The 25422-nt window shown below is 41.9% G+C and overlaps 1 protein-coding gene across 1 annotated transcript in view; it reads left to right on the plus strand.

The window, feature by feature from the left end:
* The window catches only part of LOC126418711 (serine/arginine repetitive matrix protein 1-like), a 98204-nt gene extending 73028 nt beyond the window's left edge, over positions 1-25176 (plus strand). Inside the window, exons 7-9 of the mRNA XM_050085614.1 lie at positions 23694-23882; positions 24014-24232; positions 24859-25176. Coding sequence (XP_049941571.1) covers positions 23694-23882; positions 24014-24232; positions 24859-25176 — 726 coding nt within the window. The remainder of the gene's footprint in view (positions 1-23693; positions 23883-24013; positions 24233-24858) is intronic.
* Positions 25177-25422: the final 246 nt, after the last annotated feature.

The following is a 25422-nucleotide window of genomic DNA, read 5'->3' on the forward strand; positions in this document are numbered from 1 at the left end:
TCTTGCACACATGAGACCAAGAAAAAATCATTTCACAGCAGTTTGCACCAGATATTACATCATACAAACATAGTAAATCGGCTAAATTCTGTAAACGTGAATACTTACCAGGAAGATTGCGACACATTGCATCGACTGAAAGCTGAGACTGCTTTGTGCTTACTTTATCGACCATAAAGTACGAGTGCAACCATCTGTTGACGAAACAATGTAAGTACATTGTGGTTGCTTTGTTGATAGCAGACCGTTCCCATGCAGTAGATGAATGCGATAGGTTCGTTTAGTGGTATCAGATTACAGAGAGTTTGGACCTTAGATGGTCTGGCTAAAATATTGACCACAAACGCATCAATTGTTATCTAGTGGCATTCTCAACGATAGAAAATGCATTTATACTACAATTGTGGCACTCTCACCCAAAATGAAAAATATGTAGCAAGTGAATAAGTACGCTGCTATAAAATACTAAGTGGGAGGTAGCCAAAATGAGACATAAAAAGTACCCAAAACATTGCCAAAAAGCATATCATGAACAGTTACTTCCAATCAAAAATAGCAAATTCTTGAACACCAGCATTGTTAGTCAACATCAGGGCTCTCCAAACATTTTAGCCCAAGGGCCATACTGGCTGTTTCACAAAGTCATATATGCCAAGACCTAGCTATAGTCTGTCTATGTTTTCTTGGGGCCTGATACACCAGTCCTGCTTGGGACTCCTTGGTAGAATTCGAAAGTTTGCGTGCCGTTTACCACTTGTGAGCTAATGAGCATTGCGCTCTCATTTAAATATATAGCCGAAAGAGTCAGCTTACAGGAATTGTGAAACGAACCCTGTCGTCCAGTAACGTGTGCCATAAAGGGCGCAGATTCATCATGAGATGGGGAAACTCACAGGCGTCTATTGAAATGAAATGAAATGTCGTGTGGCTAGGGCCTCCCGTCGGGTAGACCGTTCGCCTGGTGCAGGTCTTTCGAGTTGACGCCACTTCGGCGACCTGCGCGTCGATGGGGATGAAATGATGATGATTAGGACAACACAACTCCCAGTCCCTGAGCGGAGAAAATCTCCGACCCAGCCGGGAATCGAACCCGAGACCTTAGGATTGACATTCTGTCACGCTGACCACTTAGCTACCGGGGCCGGACACAGGCGTCTATTTTCTATTGAGGCCAAAGCGCTTTAGTGTGCGAGTGAGACAGAGAACCGACATCATAGGGAAACACAGCAGAGGGCATTTGTGGCCAGGAAGTCGTAGCAATTTTAAATATGAAGGACCTAAGATCGGCCATAAAGGGAAACATTTATGAAAACTATTTAATACTATAGTAATGCAGGGAAAGAAGCCACAATAATTTTAATCTACCATCCTTGATAGGGTTTCATGGTTATTCCACAAAACTTGAATATTGATCATATCTATAATAGTTTAGGTTTTAGTGTTAAAGTGAAATTTACAAGTTTTTTGAACAAAGACCTGAATGCTAAAGTCTGAACGCTATAGTCGATCTTAACGATCGAAATTTCATATAGAAGCGCGTCATTAAAATGACAAACATTGTAAATATCAACTCCGTAATTTTATTTGTTTAAAAGATATGTTGTTTTTGTTGTGGTCTTCAGTCTTGAGACTGGTTTGATGCAGCTCTACATGCTGCTCTATCCTGTGCAAGCTTCTTCATCACACAGTACTTACAGCAACCTACATTCTTCTGAATCTGCATAGTGTATTCATTTCTTGGTCTCCCTCTACGATTTTTACCCTCCACGTTGTCCTTCAGTGCTAAATTTGTGATCTCTTGATGCCTCAGAACATGTCCTACTAACCGGTCTCTTCTTTTTGCTAAGTTGTGCCACATACTCCTCTTCTCCCCAATTCTATTCAATACTTCATCATTAGTTATGTGATCTATCCATCTAACCTTCAGCATGCTTCTGTAGCAACAGATTTCGAAAGCTTCTATTCTCTTCTTGTCCAAACTATTTATCGTCCATGTTTCACTTCCATACATGGCTACACTCCATACAAATACTTTGAGAAACGAATTCCTGACACTTAAATCAATACTCGATGTTAACAAATTTCTCTCCTTCAGAAGCGCTTTCCTTGCCATTGGCAGTCTACATTTTATATCTTCTCTACTTCGACCATCATCAGTTATTTTGCTCCCCAAATAGCAAAACTCCTTTACTACATTAAGTGTCTTATTTCCTAATCTAATTCCCTCAGCATCACCCGACTTAATTCGACTACATTCCATTATCCTCGTTTTGCTTTTGTTGATGTTCATCTTATATCCTCCTTTCAATACACTGTCCATTCCTTTCAACTGCTCTTCCAAGTCCTTTGCTGTCTCTGATAGAATTACAAGGTCATCGGCGAACCTCAAAGTTCATATTTCTTCTCCATGGATTTTAATACCTATTCCGAATTTTTCTTTTGTTTCCTTTAGCGAGAGCACCAGCAGCAGCGAGTACTGTTTGTATAAAGCGTTTCTGTACTTATTTGCTGCGCTTAGCTTTTAAATAGTTTTTCTAAGAAAACCTAGTGTAGTTTTCGCGTCTCGTATTTCAGTGAGTGTTTCTTGATTATCAGAGTAGCTCATCAGAAGATTATCTTGGGAATTTGTCACCGTATAGAGTAGGGTAAACATAGTCATGTGTAGGGACTGTGGTTGTTGTGAGCGGACGCAAGGAGAATTGGCCACTCTTCGGGGGCAGGTGGAGGCTTTGTCTGTTAGGCTCATCGAGCTCGAGGCGCAGGCGTCGGCTCGTAGTGGCGTTGGGGCAACTGTGGTGAGACCTATGCCTACTTCGGTGGCCTTGGAATCACATGGAACCCCCGATGTCGCTGCGTCTTCCGGCAGTGAGCATCTTACCGGTCAGCCATCACTCCAGGGTGAATGGCGGACAGTGGTGGGCTCGCGCGTGCCTGGCCGAAAGGCGAAGGTGGGATCTGGCCGCGTGGCAGCTGCCTTACCCCTTTCCAACAGGTACGGGGTGCTTCCTAGTGGTGATGACATCGTTTCCGAGCCACCACAGGATGCCTCGCCTGTTGGGCCAGTGGCCGATTCTCCGGCAAGGTCCCGACAGTCACAGAGGGCGGGCCTATTAGTTATAGGGAGCTCCAACGTTAGGCGGGTTATGGAGCCCCTCAGGAAAATAGCGGGTAGGTCGGGGAAGAATGCCAATGTGCACTCGGTGTGCTTGCCGGGGGGTCTCGTCCGTAATGTGGAGGAGGCCCTTCCGGCAGCTATTGAACGCACTGGGTGTGACCGGCTGCAGATAGTAGCACATGTCGGAACGAATGACGCCTGCCGCTTGGGTTCTGAGGCCATCCTTGGTTCCTTCCGGCGGCTGGCTGATTTGCTGAAGACAACCAGCATCGCTCGTGGAGTGCAAGCTGAGCTTAATATCTGCAGCATAGTGCCCAGAGTCGATCGCGGTCCTCTGGTTTGGAGCCGTGTGGAGGGTCTAAACCAGAGGCTCAGACGACTCTGCGACTATAATGGTTGCAAATTCATCGACCTCCGTTATTGGGTGGAGAACTGTAGGGCCCCCCTAGACAGGTCAGGCGTGCACTACACACCGGAAGCAGCTACTAGGGTAGCAGAGTACGTGTGGCGTGCACACGGGGGTTTTTTAGGTTAGAGGGACCCCCCCTTGGGCGAAACGATAAAATACCTGACGGCTTACCAGAGAGGACATTATCATCGTTGATAAAGAACGTCCGTCCTCAGAGACCAAAAACAGGAAAAGTTAACGTAATATTGGTAAACTGCAGGAGTATCCAGGGCAAGGTTCCTGAATTAGTATCTCTTATTGAAGGAAATAGTGCGCATATAGTATTAGGAACGGAAAGTTGGTTAAAACCGGAAGTGAACAGTAACGAAATCCTAGACACAGAATGGAATATATACCGCAAGGATAGGATAAACGCCAATGGTGGAGGAGTATTTATAGCAGTAAAGAATTCAATAATATCCAGTGAAGTTATTAGCGAATGCGAATGTGAAATAATCTGGGTTAAGTTAAGTATCAAAGGTGGGTCAGATATGATAGTCGGATGCTTCTATAGACCACCTGCATCAGCAACCGTAGTAGTTGAGCGCCTCAGAGAGAACCTGCAGAACGTCGTGAAGAAGTTTCGTGATCATACTATTGTAATAGGGGGAGACTTCAATCTACCAGGTATAGAATGGGATAGTCACACAATCAGAACTGGAGCCAGGGACAGAGACTCTTGTGACATTATCCTGACTGCCTTGTCCGAGAATTACTTCGAGCAGATAGTTAGAGAACCAACTCGTGAAGCTAACGTTTTAGACCTCATAGCAACAAATAGACCGGAACTTTTCGACTCCGTGAATGTAGAAGAGGGTATCAGTGATCATAAGTCAGTGGTTGCATCAATGACTACAAGTGTAATAAGAAATGCCAAGAAAGGAAGGAAAATATATTTGCTTAACAAGAGTGATAGGGCACAAATCGCAGAATATCTGAGTGACCACCATCAAACGTTCATTTCTGAGGAAGAGGATGTGGAACAAAAATGGAAAAAATTCAGAAACATCGTCCAGTACGCCTTAGATAAGTTCGTACCGACTAAGGTCCAAAGCGAGGGGAAAGATCCACCGTGGTATAACAATCATGTACGAAAGGTACTACGGAAACAAAGAAAGCTTCATCATAGGTTTAAGAGTAGTCGAATCATAGCTGATAAGGAAAAGCTGAACGAAGCGAAAAAGAGCGTAAAGAGAGCAATGAGAGAAGCATTCAACGAATTCGAACATAAAACATTGGCAAACAATCTAAACAAGAACCCTAAAAAGTTTTGGTCATATGTAAAATCGGTAAGCGGATCTAAATCCCCTATTCAGTCACTCGTTGACCACGATGGCACCGAAACAGAGGACGACCGAAGAAAGGCAGAAATACTGAATTCAGTGTTCCGAAACTGTTTCACTGCGGAAAATCGTAACACGGTCCCTGACTTCAGCCGTCGCACGGACGCCAAAATGGAAAATATTGAAATAAACGATATCGGAATTGAAAAACAACTGCTATCACTTAGTAGCGGAAAAGCATCCGGACCAGACGAGATACCCTTAAGATTCTACAGTGATTATGCTAAAGAACTTGCCCCCTTTCTATCAGCAATTTATCGTAGATCGCTGGAAGAACGTAAAGTACCTAGCGACTGGAAGAAAGCGCAGGTCGTTCCCATTTTCAAGAAGGGTCATAAATCAGATGCGAATAATTATAGGCCTATTTCGCTTACGTCAATCTGTTGTAGAATAATGGAACATGTTTTGTGTTCTCGTATTATGACGTTCTTAGATAATACAAATCTCCTTCATCATAACCAACATGGATTCCGCAAACAGAGATCATGTGAAACTCAGCTCGCCCTATTTGCCCAAGAAATTCACAGTGCCGTAGACACTGGCGAGCAGATTGATGCCGTATTCCTGGACTTCAGGAAGGCATTTGATACGGTTCCGCACTTACGTTTAGTGAAAAAAATACGAGCTCACGGAATATCGGACCAGGTTTGTGATTGGATTCAGGATTTCCTAGAAGAAAGAACACAACATGTCATTCTTAACGGTTCAAAATCTGCAGATGTAGAGGTAATTTCGGGAGTACCGCAGGGAAGCGTGATAGGACCTTTATTGTTTACAATATACATAAATGACTTAGTTGACAACATCGGTAGCTCCGTGAGGCTATTTGCAGATGACACGGTTGTCTACAAGAAAGTAGCAACATCAGAAGACTCGTACGCACTCCAGGAGGACCTGCAGAGGATTAATGCATGGTGCGACAGCTGGCAGCTTTCCCTAAACGTAGATAAATGTAATATAATGCGCATACATAGGGGCAGAAATCCATTCCAGTACGATTATGCCATAGGTGGTAAATCATTGGAAGCGGTAACGACCGTAAAATACTTAGGAGTTACTATCCGGAGCGATCTGAAGTGGAATGATCACATAAAACAAATAGTGGGAAAAGCAGGCGCCAGGTTGAGATTCATAGGAAGAATTCTAAGAAAATGTGACTCATCGACGAAAGAAGTAGCTTACAAAACGCTTGTTCGTCCGATTCTTGAGTATTGCTCATCAGTATGGGACCCTTACCAGGTTGGATTAATAGAAGAGATAGACATGATCCAGCGAAAAGCAGCGCGATTCGTCATGGGGACATTTAGTCAGCGCGAGAGCGTTACGGAGATGCTGAACAAGCTCCAGTGGCGGACACTTCAAGAAAGGCGTTACGCAATACGGAGAGGTTTATTATCGAAATTACGAGAGAGCACATTCCGGGAAGAGATGGGCAACATATTACTACCGCCCACATATATCTCGCGTAATGATCACAACGAAAAGATCCGAGAAATTAGAGCAAATACGGAGACTTACAAGCAGTCGTTCTTCCCACGCACAATTCGTGAATGGAACAGGGAAGGGGGGATCAGATAGTGGTACAATAAGTACCCTCCGCCACACACCGTAAGGTGGCTCGCGGAGTATAGATGTAGATGTAGATGTAGATGTACTGCTTGCTCAATATACAGATTGAATAGCATCGAGGGGAGGCTACAGCCATGTCTCACTCTCTTCCCAACCACTGCTTCCCTTTCATGTCCCTCGACTCTTATAACTGCCATCTGCTTTCTGTACAAATTGTAAATAGCCTTTCGCTCCCTGTATTTTACCCCTGCCACCTTCAACATTGTCAAAAGCTTTATCTACGTCTACAAATGCTAGAAACGTAGGTTTGCCTTTCCTTAATCTTTCTTCTAAGATAACTCGTAAGGTATTGCCTCACGTGTTCCAACATTTCTATGGAATCCAAACTGATCTTCCCCAAGGTCGGCTTCTACCAGTTTTTCCATTCGTGTGTAAAGAATTCGTGTTAGTATTTTGCAGCAGCTGTGAGTTACTAAACTGACAGTTCGGTAATTTTCACATCTGTCAACACCTGCTTTCTTTGGGATTGGAATTATTATATTCTTCTTGAAGTCTGAGGGTATTTCGCCTGTCTCATACATCTTGCTCACCAGATGGCAGAGTTTTGTTAGGACTGGCTCTCCCAAGGCCATCAATAGTTCTAATGGAATATTGTCTACTCCCGGGGCCTTGTTTCGACTCAGTTCTTTCAGTGTTCTGTCAAACTTTTCACGCATTATCGTATCTCCCATATCATCTTCGTCTATATCGTCTTCCATTTCCTGTCGATCTCATTTTTGAGACGTTTGTATTCCTTTTTACCTGCTTCATTCACTGCATTTTTATATTTTCTCCTTTCATCAATTAAATTCAATATTTCTTCTGTTACCCAAGGATTTCTACCAGCCCTCGTCTTTTTACCTACTTGATCCTCTGCTGCCTTCACTACTTCATCCCCCATTCCTGTCAATTGTTCCCTTATGCTCTCCCTGAAACTCTGTACAACCTCTGGTTTAGTCAGTTTATCCAGGTCCCATCTCCTTAAATTCCCACCTTTTTGCGGTTTCTTCAGTTTTAATCTACAGTTCATAACCGATAGATTGTGGTCAGAGTCCACATCTGCCCCTGGAAATGTCTTACAATTTAAAACCTGGATCCTAAATCTCTGTCTTACCATTATATAATCTATCTGATACCTTCAAGTATCTCCAGGATTCTTCCATGCATACAACCTTCTTTCATGATTCTTAAAGCCAAGAGTTAGCTATGATTAAGTTATGATCTGTGCAAAATTCTATCAGGCGGCTTCCTCTTTCATTTCTTAGCCCCAATCCATATTCACCTACTATGTTTCCTTCTCTCCCTTTTCCTACTCTCGAATTACAGTCCTCTTGAGTAGTCCCCGCCCGGAGATCCGAATGGGGGACTATTTTACTTCCGGAATATTTTACCCAAGAGGACGCTATCATCATTTATCCATACAGTGACGCTGCATGGCCTCGGGAAAAATTACGGCCGTAGTTTCCCCTTGCTTTCAGCCGTTCGCAGTACCAGCACAGCAAGGCCGTTTTGGTTAGTGTTACAAGGCCAGATCAGTCAATCACCCAGACTGTTGCCCCTGCAACTACTGAAAAGGCTGCTGCCCCTCTTCAGGAACCACACGTTTGTCTGGCCTCTCAACAGGTACCCCTCCGTTGGGGTTGCACCTACGGTACGGCCATCTGTATCGCTGAGGCACGCAAGCCTCCCCACCAATGGCAAGGTCCGTGGTTCATGGGGAAGGTTTAAAAGATATAGAAAATTTAAATTATTAGTATTTTCAGTTAAGATATCAGAGATCATTTCTTCCACACAAAACACATTGAACGATAACTCCATGACATCTTAGTGAATCATTAGGTAACAGAATATTTGTTGTAAAGTTTAGTGCATAATAGTTACTTTTGTTCTTCATTTATATATCATAAAGCACTCTGGTGCAAGGCTACTGGCCGTGGCATTCAAAGCTAAGAAGGAAATTGTATTGGTTTTACGTAAAAGAATTTAACGTTTATTATGTAATGGATATTATTGTCACTTTATTTAGAACGTGAAAGTGGCCAAGCTTTCATTATTTAAGTATGTTAAAATGTAAAATAATATAGAATAAGCTGTAGCCAAACATATGGACGGCGTCAGAAAAGGGAACTGCCCTAGACAGTTGAGTGAGGATATTCGGTGCGCGGGTAATGCGGTCGGAGAAGGGCAGAGGGACAGTGCTGGTGGAGACGCGAGAGCGGACAGTTCGGCTGGAGGCACCAAAGGGTACAGTTCGGATTGAGACGCGAAAGCAGACAGTCGGTCTTTAGGCAGCTCGGAAGTGAGACGACTCAGAAAATTTCGCGTTGTGTGGTATCGCGGGACTTAGTCTCCGAGCGTTGAGCAACCAGGCTCCTGGTATGAACTCTAACTTTTCGTGTAAATATCGAGTTGGAATATTGGACTTGTGTTTCACGATGAGATTGTGAACTATCGAATTGTGTCAACCGGATATGCAATCGAGTCTAACAGTAACTCTAAATACGACCACTTTCGCTATTAGTTTGCTTTCTGCATAAGTATTATTCTAACCAAATCGTAATTGTTTGGCCTACATCATTTATGGGTCGTTAATTTAGTTTCAAATATTATTATTACTGTTATTATATGTTATGTTAACTTTGTATTTCGCAAACTTGCCATCAGCCAGACAATTTAACCAATGGGTCACAAGTGTCTAATATAGGGCGTGTAACGCGACACGTGCTGATCAACCCCTAGAGGAGTTTAAGCTAAGACATTTTGACGAAGAGGAACCGCATGCGAGCTCGAACATCTATGGGATGTTAGCTCGCACTCTGCTGCCACTCTTTTGGAGTTGACACTGACTGGCGCTGCAGTAGTCATTACGCAGTGATCTGCTTGCTTATGACCTTGACCTTCAATATTACACCGACAGTGTTACTTCGCTTAATGAGTATGACTACTTTTGCGTCTTACTCGTAATCCATACTCGTTAAGTGGAACACTTTTTTCGTTGGAATCCTTGTAGAATTAATTAATGTGTTCCATTCCGAAAAGGTAGATACTCAAAGAGACTTATAACACAGTACTGTAATTTTTTATATTTAGTACAGCACATCATACTTTAGAAGAAAATTATCGAAAGGTATTTTTTTATGCCCTGCTTAGTCGAAAAAGAGACTTAGCAACATCGTTCATTAAATTCGTACCGTGTGTAGCTACTTCCTTACGGACATCTTTAATGAATTCGTGCCGGTGAACGACGACAAATCAGAATTGAAATTCATAAACAGATTCTGCAAGAAAATGGGTTACTACTCACCATGCGCGAGCAATGAAGAGATCTTGCAACATTCTTGCAGAAAATTCGCTAGCAGCAGAGCTGACTCAATACAGCATTGTCGGAGATTCTACCTTCCACAGTGGTAATTTATACGAGAACGTGTAACTTAGTGTTCATTAATAGCGGTCAAAGAGACCGATCCAGGCCAGAAATTGTTTCTGAAATTGATATTAAAGACTCAAAAAGAAACCACCCAACATACTCTTTATGCGACACATCGTTCGTTAAGCGAGTAAATCTCTTACATTTTCTTCTATTCGTTGTGCAAATCACTCGTTGTGGGAGGGGTTCAATAATTACGGCAGATCGTATAGCATTAATGTCTGAGTCGTTACTTACGGCCAGACTGATGGTGTTCGGAGTCTGGTCCACATCAAACAAGGACACAAAGTATCATTACAGTCACAGCAGTCTTCGAATACCGCTCGTACAAAAAGAAACCTCTGCTATATGGAGGGTACTATGCCAGAGAGAAAAAACAAGAAATTGCATGTTTTGAGATATTGACCTTGAAAGTTCAACCACAGAAAAAGTCATCTAAGATATCGAGGAAAGTAAAGGAGATTCAGCTGACTTCTAGGACATATTAAATGTAGTATATTGGATTTTCAAATAAAATGCACTCAATTCAGGCCTAAAAAATTTATAGACATTATAAGTAAGTGGAATAAAAATTGAACATCTTAACCGTCTCTTCGCAGATGTACATGTACAAGGTAATACCTTGCATACTTAAATATTATTTTGGGGCATCACACCCTTCTCTTGCAAACACTTCTTTCCTGGAATGTCTAGCTATCTGTGTAGCAGTTGGTAAGTGCTTGTAAAAACCATTGTGAGGAGGTGGAATGAAGCACGGAATTGACTCAAGGTCTTTCTTGTTTGGACTCTGGGATGCTAGAGATTCAGCGCAATGTCCCGAAGTTTGGCCTATTTCTAAATCGTGCCTAGAAGCTCACTACATCGTCGTTATGAAGGTACGTAAACTGCATTACATGGGGCTTCTTATTGGTTATTCTGATGTATCTTATGTTCATCCAAGCCGTAATTAGGTGATTAACGTTTTTCCAGTTCGATGGAATTGATGTTAAACTGTTCAGAGCTGAAGAAATTATCACTTTTGATTTCCACCACATGGAACTTCTGTTTTCTGACTCTGCATGTTTTGATTGTCTATCTTGCGTTCCACCTTCATAGTTTCACTGGACTCTTCCAGCGATAAAATTTTTCTTTATGTCAACCCACGGCATGAGTATTCTCCATTTGTAACTTCATTAAACCAGGTTAGCATGCACTGAAGTTAAATAAAGTGTGACAACTGATGTATATTTAAAACAATGATGTTTTTGTACGTTTCATACGCTAAAGTATACCAAGTATAATGGGTGTGTACATTCTACGATATTTTTTTATTATTTTTTGATTCGTCAGTCTTCTGCCTCGTTTGATGCAGGCCACTATGAATTCCTCTCCTGTGCCAACCTCTTCATCTCAGAGTAGCTCTTGCAACCTACATCCTCAATTATTTGCTGGGTGTATTCCAGTCTCTGTCTTCCTCTATAGTATTGTCTCTCTACAACTCCCTCTAGCACCAAGGAAGTCATTCCCTGATGTTTTAACAGATGTCCTCTCGTCCTGTCCCTTCTTTTTTTTCTGTGTTCTTCACGTATTCCCTTTCCTCTCCGATTCTGCGCAGAACCTCTTCATTCCTTACCTTATCAGTCAACCTAATTTTCAACGTTCGTCTATAACATCACATGTCAAATGCTCCGATTCCCTTCTGTTTCAGTTTTGCCAGAGTCCATGTTCCATTGCTACGATCGCAGGTTCGAATCCTGCCTTGGGCATGGATGTATGTGATGTCCTTAGGTTAGTTAGGTTTAGGAAGTTCTAAATTCTTGAGGACTAATGACCTCAGAAGTTAAGTCCCATAGTGCTCAGAGCCATTTGAATCATTTTCCATGTTCCACTGCCATACAACACAGTGCACCAGATGTACATTCTCAGAAATTTCTTCCTCAAATTAAGGCTAAGGTTCTATACTAGGAGACTTCTCTTGGCCAATAATGCCCTTTTTGCCAGCACTAGTGTGCTTTTGATGTCCCCTTTATTCCGTCAGTAACTGATTATTTTGCTGCCGAGGAAGTAGGATTCCTTAACTTCATCTACTTCGTGACCATCAATCCTGGTGTTAAGTTTCTTGCTGTTCTCATTTCTGCTACTTCTCAAGGCTGTCTATTCAACTAAGTACCTGGGTGTCAAAATTACGAACTACTTCAGTTGGAAAGACCACATAGATAATATTGTGGGGAAGGCGAGCCAAAGGTTGCGTTTCATTGAGAGGACACTTAGAAGATGCAACAAGTCCATTAAAGAGACAGCTTACACTACACTCGTTCGTCCTCCGTTAGAATATTGCTGCGTGGTGTGGGATCCTTACCAGGTGGGATTGACGGAGGACATCGAAAGGGTGCAAAAAAGGGCAGTTTTGTTGAGCCCAACCTACATACGAAGGAATGATCATCAAAATAAAATAAGATAAATCAGAGCTCGAACAGAAAGGTTTAGGCGTTCGTTTTCCCGCGCGCTGTTCGGGAGTGGAATGGTAGAGAGGTAGCAGGATTGTGGTTCGATGAACCCTCTGCCAAGCACTTAAATGTGAATTGAAGAGTAATCATGTAGATGTAGATGTAGATGTAAATGTACTTTCGTCTTTCTTCGAATTACTCTCAGTCAATATTCTGTACTCATTAGGCTGTTCATTTCATTCAGGAGATCATGAAATTCCTCTTCGGTTTCGCTGAGGATAGCAATGTCATCAGAACATCGTATCACTGATATACTTTCACCTTGAATTTTAATTCCACTCCTGAACCTTTTACACTGAAGCGCCAAAGAAACTGGTACTGGCATGCTTAATCAAATACAGAGATATGTAAACAAGCAATATACGGCGCTGCGGTGGACAACGCCTCGTTAAGACAAGTGTCTGGCGCAGTTGCTAGATTGGTTACTGCTGCCACAATGGCATTTTATGAAGATTTAAGTGAGTTTGAACGTGGTGTTACAGTCGGCGCACGAGTGATGGGACACAGCATCTCCGAGGTAGCGAGAAATTGGGCATTTCACCGTACGTCCTTTTAGTGAGTGTACTGTGAATTTCAGGAATCCGGTAAAACATCAAATCTTCGACATCTCTGCGTCCGGAAAAAGACCCTACAAGAACAGGACCAACGACGACTGATGAGAATCGTTAACCGTAACAGAAGTGCCACCATTCCGCACATTGCTGCAGTTTTCAGTGCTGGGCCATCAACAGATGTCAGCGTGCGAACCATTAAACGAAACATCTTCGATATGGGTTTTCGGCGTCGGAGGCCCACTCGTGTACCCTTGATGACTGCACAACACATAGCCTCGCCTGGGCCCATCCACACAGACAGTGGAATGTTGTCTGGTCCGGCGAGTCTCGTTTCAAATAGTATCGAGCGGATGGACGTTTACTGGTATGGAGACAACCTCGTGAATCCATGGACTCTGCATGTCAGCAGGGAAATGTTCAAGCTGGAGGAGGCTCTGTAATGGAGTGGGGCGTGTGCAGTTGGAATGATGTGGGACCCCTGATACGTCTAGATACGAGTCTTATAGGAGACACGTACGTAAGCATCCTGTCAGATTACCTGCTTCCCTTCATGTTCATTGTGCATTCCGACGGACTTAGGCAATTCCAGCAGGACAATGCGACACCCCAAACGTTCAGAATTGCTATAGAGTGGCTCCAGGAATTCTCTTCCGAGTTTAAACACTGCCGCTGGGCACCAAACGTCCCAGACATGAACATTATTGAGCTTACCTGGGACACCTTGCAATGTGCTGTTCAGAAGAGGTCTCCAGCCCCTCGTACTCTTACGGATTTATGGGCAGCCCTGTAGTATTCATGGTGTCAGTTCCTTCCAACACTACTTCAGTCATTAGTCGAATCCATGCCGCGAAGTGTTAAGGGACTTCTGAGTGCTCGTGGGATTCCTACACCATATTAGGCAGGTGTACCAGTTTCTTTGACTCTTAACTGTGTATCCATCACAGGTTGAACAGTAGAATTAAAAGGCTACATTCTTGTCTTACACAACTTTTAGTCCGAGCACATCGTTATTGGTCGTCCACTTTTTTTATTCCCTCTTGGCTCTTGTAGATATCGTATATTACCCGTCTCTCGCTGTAGCTTAACCCTATTATTCTCAGAATTTCGGACATCTTGTACCATATTACATTGTCTAACGCTTTTTCCAGGTTGACAAATCCTATGCAAGTGTCTTGATTTTTCTTCAATCTTGCTTCCCATACAATTGCAACGGCACAAGGCCCTCTCTTTTACCTTTACTTTTCCTAAAGCGAAACTAATCGTCATCTAACACTCCCTCAACTTTCTTTTCCATTTTTCTGTATATTATTCGTGTAAGCACGTGGATGCATGAGATGTTAAGTTGATTCTGCGATAATTCAAGCACTTATCAACTCTTGCAGTCTTCGGAAATCCGCAGACAGCAGTTCCAATTCCCATGTTCGTTGTTATTATTGACAAATGTGAAAGCTGTTAATGAATAACAGAAACATGGTATATCTAAATCCGACGAAATATTTAAGCGATGTTTGTTATATTTTTATTTTGCGGTTTCTGATATTACTTTTTGTTAAGAAAATTGCATTTTCTAGCGTTATATGATAGCACTGTATTGTTTTCTATATATTTACTACACGTTCCCTATGTTTCACCTTATAAATCAACAATTTCCGAATAGAGCCAGAAGTAAGCAATGACAATTTCAGTTTATTGTAAATTCTGTTTTTTCTTAAGTAACAGACAGGAGGATAATTGTTTAGAACAAAAATGTTCCTTTACATATACTCATTCATTTTGTAAACGGTACACTGCTTCCGGGTTTTAGAGGACTGTAGTAAGACACTGACTGCATACGTAAATAAAACGATCATTAGGAGGTAATGTGCGATAGGCTTGCAACAATCCAAATCCAAAGGTAAAGCAGATGCAACATTAACTTACCAAAATTTCTAAAAAATCTACCGTAGTCTGCGCTAACTTATGATAGTCTAAAACAGCCTACGGCGGTTACCCAACTCTAATCGCAATTAATAACGAAAAGCGACACAGATGAAAGCTTACACCAATGGAACAACAGTATTTGCAGTATACATGGGTCCGCCAAGATCCGTTGACGAGATAAATGCCTGTGTGTGGTTATGAGTTGCCACTGACTTCGCTAGAAATTATTTCCCTGTAATTGGTCTCAAATTTCGTGTGTGAATAAAGGTTGGGGAATGTGATATATGGTTGTTGGGGCACTCTATAAATGGAGTGGAGCCTCTACCTTGGCCCCCAAGATTACCTTATCTGAATCGGCTGGGTGTTTCTGTCTGGGGTTACTTCAGATGTGAAATGTACAGAAATCTCGTTGTAAATTGGAGAACTGGAGCAGACAATTATGGATTCTTGACAAGATTTGCAATATATTTATATTTACAGTTGATTTTCCTGAGAAGAGAAACTCCCACCCTCATGTTCAATGGTAATCTGGTCCAGCGGATGGCAGATCAAGCATAAAAACACTAAGAAGGTGTACTGAACTGTGAAAAAAGAAGCAAAATAGAAATAGCAAACTAACAAACAGAAGATGAGCAACATCGAGCAAGTTGCGAGGCACAGCCTTGTGGTTATGTGGTCACAGTGGTGGTCTACGAAGTAGAAAATCCGTGTTCAAATCTCCCTCGTGCACAATGTTTTTCACAAATATATGTACTGTCTGTCTGGTCACTGACGTGTCTGTTCTTCTCCTGAAGTCTAGGCAATTTTCATACTATACGCTGGTTATAGGACATGAGTCATGTGGTAAGAATATATTACTGTCGCAAGTAAATGTGATGAGTAGTGAGAGTAGGCGAGATGCCACTTAGACCTCTCACAGAACTGAATGCAACAAATAAATGGTGCTACAAGGAATTCGAGAGTCAAAACTTCCAAACGGAACGCAAGAGTCGTAACATGTCGTACCTGTGTACACAGTCCAACACCATAGCGACATAACGATGACACCGTGGAAATAGAAATTCTGTCGTGGTCTACGTCTTGAGCTTGAACGGTTCACTGTGCCTATTTTGCTTCGTTTTCCATAGTTTGGTACATCTTCATCCTGATTTCATTCTTGGTATGTGTTCAGTTTTTGACAGGTTATCCACTGGCCACCTAACCACTATATCTGAAATGGATGCTATGTGATGCTTCCCTTGTGAGAGATATTGAGAGTCACCTATATCTACGATAATGATGTAGGCCGACGCAATGAATTAAAATATGTACCAGCACCAGGTTTTAAACTCAGGTCTTGAGTTCACAAAGAAATTGCGCCTGGCAATATACCACACATGCACTACACCTGACACACCTGCACACAGTACCTTTGTACTTCTCCATCCCCGATAAAATTCCACTTCATGCCTCAGCCCATTCCAATTCCCCTTCTAAACTTGCATCAGTGTCGTCGAAGCTTTCCAATATAGCAATAGCACCGTAGCAATGAGCGAAATGGGGTTAATCGTGTATGTACCTCAAACGTAGCTCGTGTATAAAGCACATACAGTTGATATTCCTGAGACGTTGTTATATACTAGATAAAGGTGAGACTCATATTATCTCAGGATCATCAACTGTATATAATTACAATATTACCTACGTCTGACGTACAGGTTCGATTAAACCTCAGCAATACTGATGTGAATTTAGAAAGGCACTTGCAAAGGGCTGACACATGAGATGGAATCTCTTTTGGGGGAGGGAGCCTTAGAAGTGTGATCCATGCAGCTGTTGCAGCGTCTGGACGAGTCTGCAGTTCCCGGCACGGTATCTGACCTCTGTAATAATAATAATAATAATAAAAAAACAGAGTGAATGGATCAACGACGAACTTGAATGGGTGTCATTGGAAGTCCGCCCTCAACATATGCAACGATCAATAACGAACAAAATAAAGTGAAAAAAAGTTCAACTGCCTAGTAAGGAGGAGATCTGGTTTCGAATGCCGGACCTGCTATAAATTTTAATTCATTGCTTCAGTATACAGTATTAAAGTAGATAAATGTGGAGCTAAATACGTATCAGAAACTTCAGCCATATACGATTAACACACTTGAGAACCAAAGAAACTGATACACCTGCCTTATATCGTGTAGTGGTCCACTAGCTCGCCAAACTGCCGCAAAACGAAGTGACGTGGACTCGACTAATGACTGAAGTAGTGCTGGAGGGAACTGACGCCATGAATTCTGCAGGACTATCCATAAACCTGTAGGAATACGACGGGTTTAGCTCTCCAAGATACGCTCAATAATGTTCATGTGTGGGGAGTTTGGTGGCCAGCGGAAGTGTTTAAACTCAGAAGAGTGTGGAGCCAATCTGTAGCAATTCTGGACGTCTGGGGTGTCGAATTGTCCTGTCGCATTGTCCTGCTGGAACTGCCCATGTCCGTCGGAATGCACAGTGAACATGAATGACTGCAGCTGATCAGACAGGGTGCTTACGTACGTGTCTCCTGTCAGAGTGGTATCTAGACCTACAAGATCCCATATCATTCCAACTGCACATGCCCTGCACCTTTACAGAGCCTCCACCAGCTCAAATTCCCTTGCTGACATGCAGGGTCCGTGGATTCATGAGGTTGTCTCCATACGCGTACACGTCCATCCGCTCGTTACAATTTGAAACGAGACTCGTCGGACCAGGCAACATGTTTCCAGTCATCAACAGTCCAATATTGCTGTGGACGGGCCAAGGTGTGGCGTAAAGCTTTATGTCGTTTAGTCATCAAAGGCACACGAGTGGCTCTTCCACTCCAAAAACCAATCTCGATAATGTTTCGTTGAATCGCTCGCACGCTGTCGCTAGTTGATGGCCCAGCGTTGAAAGCTGCAACAATCTGCGGAAAGGTTGCTCTTCTGTCCCGTTGAACGATTCTCTTCAGTCGTTCTTGGTCCAGTTCTTGCAGGATCTTTTTCCGGCCGCAGCGATGTCGGAGATTTGGTGTTTTATCTGATTCCTGATATTGACGGTACACTCGTGAATTGGTCGTACGGGAATACTCCCACCTCACCGTTAGCTCGAAGAAGCTGTGTCCCATCACTCGTGCGCCGACTACAACAGCACATTGAAACTCAGTTAAATCTTGATAACCTGCCATTGTAGCAGCAGTTACAGATGTAACAACTGTGCCAGACACTTGTTTTACAAAGGCGTTGCTGACTGCAGCTCCATATTCTGCCTGTTTACATATCTCTGTATTTGAATACGCATGCTTATATCAGAGTCTTTGGCGCCTCAGTGTACATCACTCACCGACTTGACAGAAAATCTTAGGAAGTTCTGGTCTTACGTTAAATCAGTAAGTGGATCGAAACAGCATATCCAGACACTCTGAGATGATGATGGCATTGAAACAGTGGAAGACACTCCTAAAGCTGAAATACTAAACACCTTTTTCCAAAGTTGTTTCACAGAGGATGCCCGCACTGCAGTGCCTTCTGTAAATCCTCGCACGACCGAAAAAATGGCTGAGATCGCAGTAAGTGTCCAAGGAATAGGAAAGCAACTAAAATCACTCAACAGAGGAAAGTCCATTGGACCTGCCGGGATACCAGTTCGATTCTACACAGAGTACGCGAAAGAACTTTATCCCCTTCTAACAGCCGTGTACCGCAAATCTCTGGAGGAGCGGAAGGCTCCAAATGATTGGAAAACAGCACAGGTAGTCCCAGTTTTCAAGAAGGGTCGTCGAACAAATGCGCAAAACTATAGGCCTATATCTCTGACATCGATCTGTTGTAGCATTTTAGAACATGTTTTTTGATCGCGTATCATGTCATTTCTGGAAACCCAGAATCTCCTCGGTAGGAAACAACATGGATTCCGGAAACAGCGATCGTGGGAGACCCAACTCGCTTTATTTGTTCATGAGACCCATAAAATATTAGATACAGGCTCCCAAGTAGATGCCATTTTTCTTGACTTCCGGAAGGCGTTCGATACAGTTCCACTCTGTCGCCTGATAAACAAAGTAAGAGCCTACGGAATATCAGACCAGCTGTGTGTCTGGATTGAAGAGTTTTTAGCAAACAGAACACAGCATGTTGTTTTCAATGGAGAGACGTCTACAGACATTAAAGTAACCTCTGGCGTACCACAAGGGAGTGTCATGGGACAATTGCTTTTCACAATATATATAAATGACCTAGTAGATAGTGTCGGAAGATCCACGCGGCTTTTCCCGGGTGATGCTGTAGTATACAGAGAAGTTGCAGCATTAGAAAATTGCAGCGAAATGGAGGAAGATCTGCAGCAGATAGGCACTTGGTGCAGGGAGTGGCAACTGACCCTTAACATAGATAAATATAATGTATTGCGAATACATAGAAAGAAGGATCCTTTATTGTTTGATTATATGATAGCGGAACAAACACTGGTAGCAGTTACTTCTGTAAAATATCTGGGAGTATGCGTACTGAACCATTTGAAGTGGAATGGTCATTTAAAATTAATTGTTGGTAAGGCGGGTGCCGGGTTGAGATTCATTAGGAGAGTCGTTAGAAAATGTAGTCCATCAACAAAGGAGGTGGCTTACAAAACACTCGTTCGGCCTATACTTGAGTATTGCTCATCAGTGTGGGATCCGTACCAGATCGGGTTGACAGAGGAGATAGAGAAGATCCAAAGCAGAGCGGCGTGTTTCGTCACAGGATTATTTGGTAAGCGTGATAGCGTTACGGAGATGTGTAGCTAATTCAAGTGGCAGAATCTTGAAGAGAGGCGCTCTGCATAGGGGTGTAGTTTGCTGTCCAGGTTTCGAGAGGGTGCGTCTCTGGATGAGGTAAGGAGAGGTAATGACTGCCCTCCGCCACACACCGTTGGGTGGCTTGCGGAGTATAAATGTAGATGTAGATGTAGAAGCGTTCATACATTTTTCAGCGTTTTTGTAACTCTCTCCCCTTGGTCATACAAAATAGTAAAAGTTTGTGCTACCCTTCTATGTATACGTTAAGAATCCCCTTTGGCCCTGTATGGTACACGTCCCGTATTTTGCAGCAGTGGTCTCCATGAGTTTCCCTAGTATCCTTTCAACGAGTCGATGTAATCCATCTGATGTGCCTACGACTGAGCTTGTGTGATCATTTCATTTCATATCTAAACAAAGTGTTACTGCCAGGCATTTTCCATATTTGCTTCGGTGCAGTTTGGTCACTCTGTTATTCTAGTGATAGGATAAAATATTTCTGCTTTCAGTCATGTGCAAAATTTGAGTTTTTTAACATTTGAAGCAGCATGCAAATCTTTGCACCACATAGACATTTTATGAAGATATAACTGAAAAGTTGTGCAGTTTTTTTCAAAAGGAGTTAGCTACATCATTTTCGGAAGGTCCGAAGCTAATGTTAAAATTATCTGCAAGGTCATTAATATATAAGGTGAGCAGCACGGGTTTCTAATCTCTTCCCTGACCCACATCAGTCCCTCACTAATCATCCAACATAACTCGCTACGTGCTCCCTATCAAAGAAATCTTCAATCCACTCCCAATTTTGTTTTTTGCTGCACCATCGGAAAAGGAAATAAACAGAATACACGTTTGAAACAAAGCCAATCATTATTCCACAAACCCTAAATAATTTACTCATGAAGGACGGGAAAGAAGTACATGCGACTGTAACGGGGCTCTCTGAACCCCTGGCAGCTCCTTCATTCTGATCGTTTCCGACTATTTCCATCACAGACTGCCTTTTGATCATGATCAATCTGTTCGGTTTACATTAAGCAGACTCAGATTGTTAACGAATATATCAGATGCTTGTCTTCGTGATATTACCAACAATGAGTTCGCTCACAAAAGCGATCGCACCGTTGCGTAGCATCAGTCTCATTGACAAACCTTCCGAAGAAAGAATCGATTTCGAAGTGCGCTTTCTAGGAAGCCTATTTCGCATCCTTCGGGTTGTGAGAAGAAGTTGAGAAGAAGTGAGGAGGTACGTGATCAATGAGTTTTACAATATTATGCAGTTGGAGACATCGGATCAGAGACTGGTAGACGAATATTTGTCTTTTGTGTAAGTTCGCCAAGCACAATAATACTGTAGCTCAACAGGAGCAGAAATTCATTTCCTTTTTTCGAAAGCGCTTGCTACGTACTGTACATTCAGTAGGTCGTCCTCTGACTCATGACAGCATTTGTGTCTTTCGAAGCTATGTCCTGTTATCACGAACCTAAGTTTTGCTTTGCGGCATCTTACGACGACGGGAAAAATCATTCTAAGCATTTTTTGATGTCCTCCATAAAATATTTTCTACAGCATATCAAAAGCAGTTATCCCTATATTTGATATTTTAGCCTGCGATCTCCAAAAATACGCTTCAAGGAAAAATCTGACTTCCAACTTGATCTACAACTATAACTTACGTACTGAAATATCAGAAACACGTCATCTAACATCAGATACTATTATTTTTCGTGTTACGTAATTTCGTAAAACTAATTAATCTATTTAGAAATCCATAAGTACCATCAAAGGCAATTCAGATTATTAACTTTCTTTCCATCTCGTTTACCAACTTGTCCTTGTAGAATCAACTAAAAAGAATTATATCTTTGTCGGGTGTTATGTAAATACTACCAATTGAAGGCTCTATAAAACTGTCAGATGGTAACTAACATAGCTTGAGTGACAATGCAAAACAGGAAAATAAAATTGTTCGTTTTTTTTTTAGAAATTTCTTCTGTTGTGGACTAGTTAATACAGTTTCAGGCGAGATTTACGTGTATGGTTCGTGTTTGTGCTAATAACACAAGTAATATTGGCACGACACGATAAACTTTTGGTATGTAAAGTATATCTGCGAACTCCGCTTGCTAGTAATCGAAACTACATGAAAAATGTGGTATGACTAGAGCATAACAGAGCTGCTGTTGAAGCACTACGAAGATTCGTTACCGAATGGCAGGCAGAATGGGAGAAAGTATGTTATGATGTGTAAGCGAATCGATAATGTTGACTGGGGGTTTTGGATCTGCGCAAGTTCTGCTCGCCTAGAAACTGAAATTGTGGTTGCGATATAATATTTTAAGTATCTTAAGTACGCAGGATTATGGAAGGTTTTTTGAGGATGTCGAATGGAGTGAAGTTTTATTTGTTTCTAGGCTGGTGCTTAACAGACATATAACGGGACAGAGAATCATCCATTTTGTTTTTGCGATGAAAATTGGTGTAGTAATTACTGAGAAAATGATACAATCGTAGAACAGAGTTTTTCATTGCCACCACCGATATTCAAATTGCGTATTACGTGTGAACCGAGGGTATAATGGACTACATCGACTTCCTAGGAAACAGGAACCATACAATCAACGAAACCAAACCATTTTCTAGGCGATGGTCGTAATACGTGCAAAAACATAGAAAAACGTATGTAGCATGAGCACACATTAGATTCCTAAATTGTTAAACTTTTTCTAGACGCGTTTTTTAACATCCAACTCTGGTATAAAGGAGGCAGAGTGGGTTAAGCTCATGTTAGTTTCATTGAAGATCCGTAAGAAACTGCAAATCTACAACACAAATATGTAGGCTATGGTGCCCTTAATGAAGACAAAGTCTAGATCTGATTTTGGTAGTAGTTGTCTATGAACACTGGATGTGATGACTAACTATGATTAGCTTATTTTACTTCTGAATTTTTTACTCATGACATAATAGAAAACTAAATGTCATCCCGTTTTTATAAAATCACTTCCAGATACATGGATCAAAAGTGTTATTTGAATGCAGAGAATTTTATTTTAGATACTTTTTCCAATTGTGGTCCCATACTTAGTAATTTAGTGTTCTGTTAAGTAGATTTCTGCATACGATTGGTTTTGTTTGGTGTGCTGGATTAGATGAGGTGAGGGAGATAGTTCGAATGACTGGTGACTTTCAGAAGTAGTACATTGAATTACCATTACTTCCCGTTTTCAGATATCAATTTCAACCATTAAATAATCAAATAAAACGTTCTGCTGACTTGAATGTTGAGTGACAGATATTGTTGAGCAACACAATCGACTATCTTTATCTCGGTTTCACTAACAGTAAATGAGGTTTTTCCTCCCCTGCCATCATCATTACGTTATCGATTAACTTCTCTGCTTGTTGAGCGACTTCATTTTCCGCTGGTCGTAGTCCAGAAAATTAGTCTGGAATTATGAGTACAAATCATTGAGTGAGGAGAAAAGGATTTTTTCTTATAATGTCAGAAGGTTTATATAAATTGTTTGCACATACAAAATGAAATAACTTTGCTCACTACTTTGAGTTACCTGAAAAGGTGACTATCAGTATAAATCCGACTATGAATGCCAAACGTTCTTCAAAAATTTTGCAGATGAAATATATTTGACTTGATAGCAAGTTCTTACGAAAACTAATTAAATGTGCAGTAACAGGTGAGTGTGAATAACGTTATAGTGTACAGTTAACACATTTAGTAACTTCCATTATTCTCAATAATTGTTTCCTTGTTATAAATGCTTCTCGTTTTTAATAATCGATCAGTTTTCCATTCAGTTTCATTGTAATTTCCATCTAAAATACAGTATCCCTTAATGTTAATTTTTGGTGGTTGTGTCAAGGGCTGGAGAGTGTTCACTCTGAGCAAATTGCGGTATGAGACCGAAATGATAGTTAACAATAAGCCACACTTGGCATGACCATCTTCACCACAGCGAATTCGACATTCACTAAAGACTGCTTGTTTTACGTTTCCAGATGTTCTCGCGGTTCAGTTCGTCACCTGCCAGCCAGGGGAAACCCAGGCTGGTCGATGAGCCGCCAACACCTGCGCCTCTGCGCCGCCTTCGGCCACCTCGACCAGAGCCGAACGAGAAGAAGGCGGAGTCCACCACCGCTGACAGCGAAGAGGCCGCTGCTGATAAACCAGTGCTTCAGGCAGTGCATGTAAGCAGCACAGTCCACTTTGTACAAAGTCAGACAATAATTACAGTCAGAGTGTTCAAGAAATAGGATAGAAATGAATTCCAATGATGTTATGCAGCCACGTTTACTGACATGACAATTTCTTTCCACAGTTTGGTCCAAGACCAAGAATTGTGCATTTTGACTTGCCTGATGGCGAAGATGAAGAGGAGGAAGTCTCTGGCTCTTACTACCCGCCCGGAGTTCCGGTTCCACCCAGTTGTCTGCAGATCTTTGCCAACAGACCACGCAGACGGAAGATTATCCGGGAGGCACCGTCGCAGGAAGTGCAGATTGCGATGGCACAGCTCAGAGCTGAGATACAAGCAATGGTATGTTAGCCATGTGGCTGTTACAAATACAGCATTACATTAGCAACTCAAACGTAGGTTTCTTCTTTTTATTATTATTATCTTTTTGCGTAAGACACTTGTAATAAATATATATGTAAATGTAGGTTTAATTAATTCATTCACCCATCGTGTCCTCTATAAACTACGACAAAATTCTGTAAAAAACTACGATGTGATGATGGGGCGTGACAAGTTCATCTTAAGGCAATCGCATTACATTGTTTGAGAATAGATGGAAACGAAAACATTTATTGATCGCAAATTTGTTTAATAAAGTTCAGTAACCAGTGCCGATTGTTATGATGATCATTAGATTGATCCAAAACAAGAATATGCATATTTATGAGTAAGGGCATAACGATGTCTGCAACACTTGGTTTAATTCATTTGGGTGGAAAGTTCGTTGAGTGGTGATATTGTCATTATGAAGATTCATTTATGTCTACATCAGCATCCATATTATATTTCTGTTATTTTGATTACTTGCAAAAGTCCTAGTCATTGCCCTGTCACAGAATGTTTGTAGGCTGCAATACCTTAGGTAGTAGATATAGCGTTGCTCAAGGAGGTGGCGTAATAAAAATAATTCTTTTTCTCATTCGCAGGAGAACCCGCCACCCACATCGTGGATTGGGCGTTTAATGGAGAGTCTACGCGACATGTATCGGAACAGGAGAGATTACCGGCGAAACCATGGTATGGCAGAGAGACCAGGGTTCGTCAGGCGAATGAAGAGAGGGCTCGCTCGTGTTCGTGAGGCAATGAAAAGATTTCTGCTTCTGAAGAAGAATACGGACGAGAGACAGCTGCCGACAGTCATAGATTCAACTCTTTGTGATTATATTCTTCATTGTGAACACCCTGACCCTAATTACCCGCCGATTATTCCGTTAACACCACAGCTGCTTGAAACCTCGCTGTGAGTGGAGTGTCGCAAGCAGTCTGATTTGGTTTAAATAAAACACTTTAAAAACTTGCTTAATCGTGGTTTTTCTTTTATTGGTTACTTAAAAGAATTATTTGGTAGGCAAACTAAATGGCATCACAATGAAGAAGCCTGGCAGTCAGAAACAGAAGATAGTGTGAAGAAGCAATTTACTTGGAAGGAATTGAAGCTGTTGGCATTGCGGTTAACTTCAGTGATGTTAAAATTGGGCAGATGACGGGAT

This window comes from Schistocerca serialis, chromosome 9 (genome assembly GCF_023864345.2).
Source record: "Schistocerca serialis cubense isolate TAMUIC-IGC-003099 chromosome 9, iqSchSeri2.2, whole genome shotgun sequence".
Classification (NCBI taxonomy): Eukaryota; Metazoa; Arthropoda; class Insecta; order Orthoptera; family Acrididae; genus Schistocerca; species Schistocerca serialis.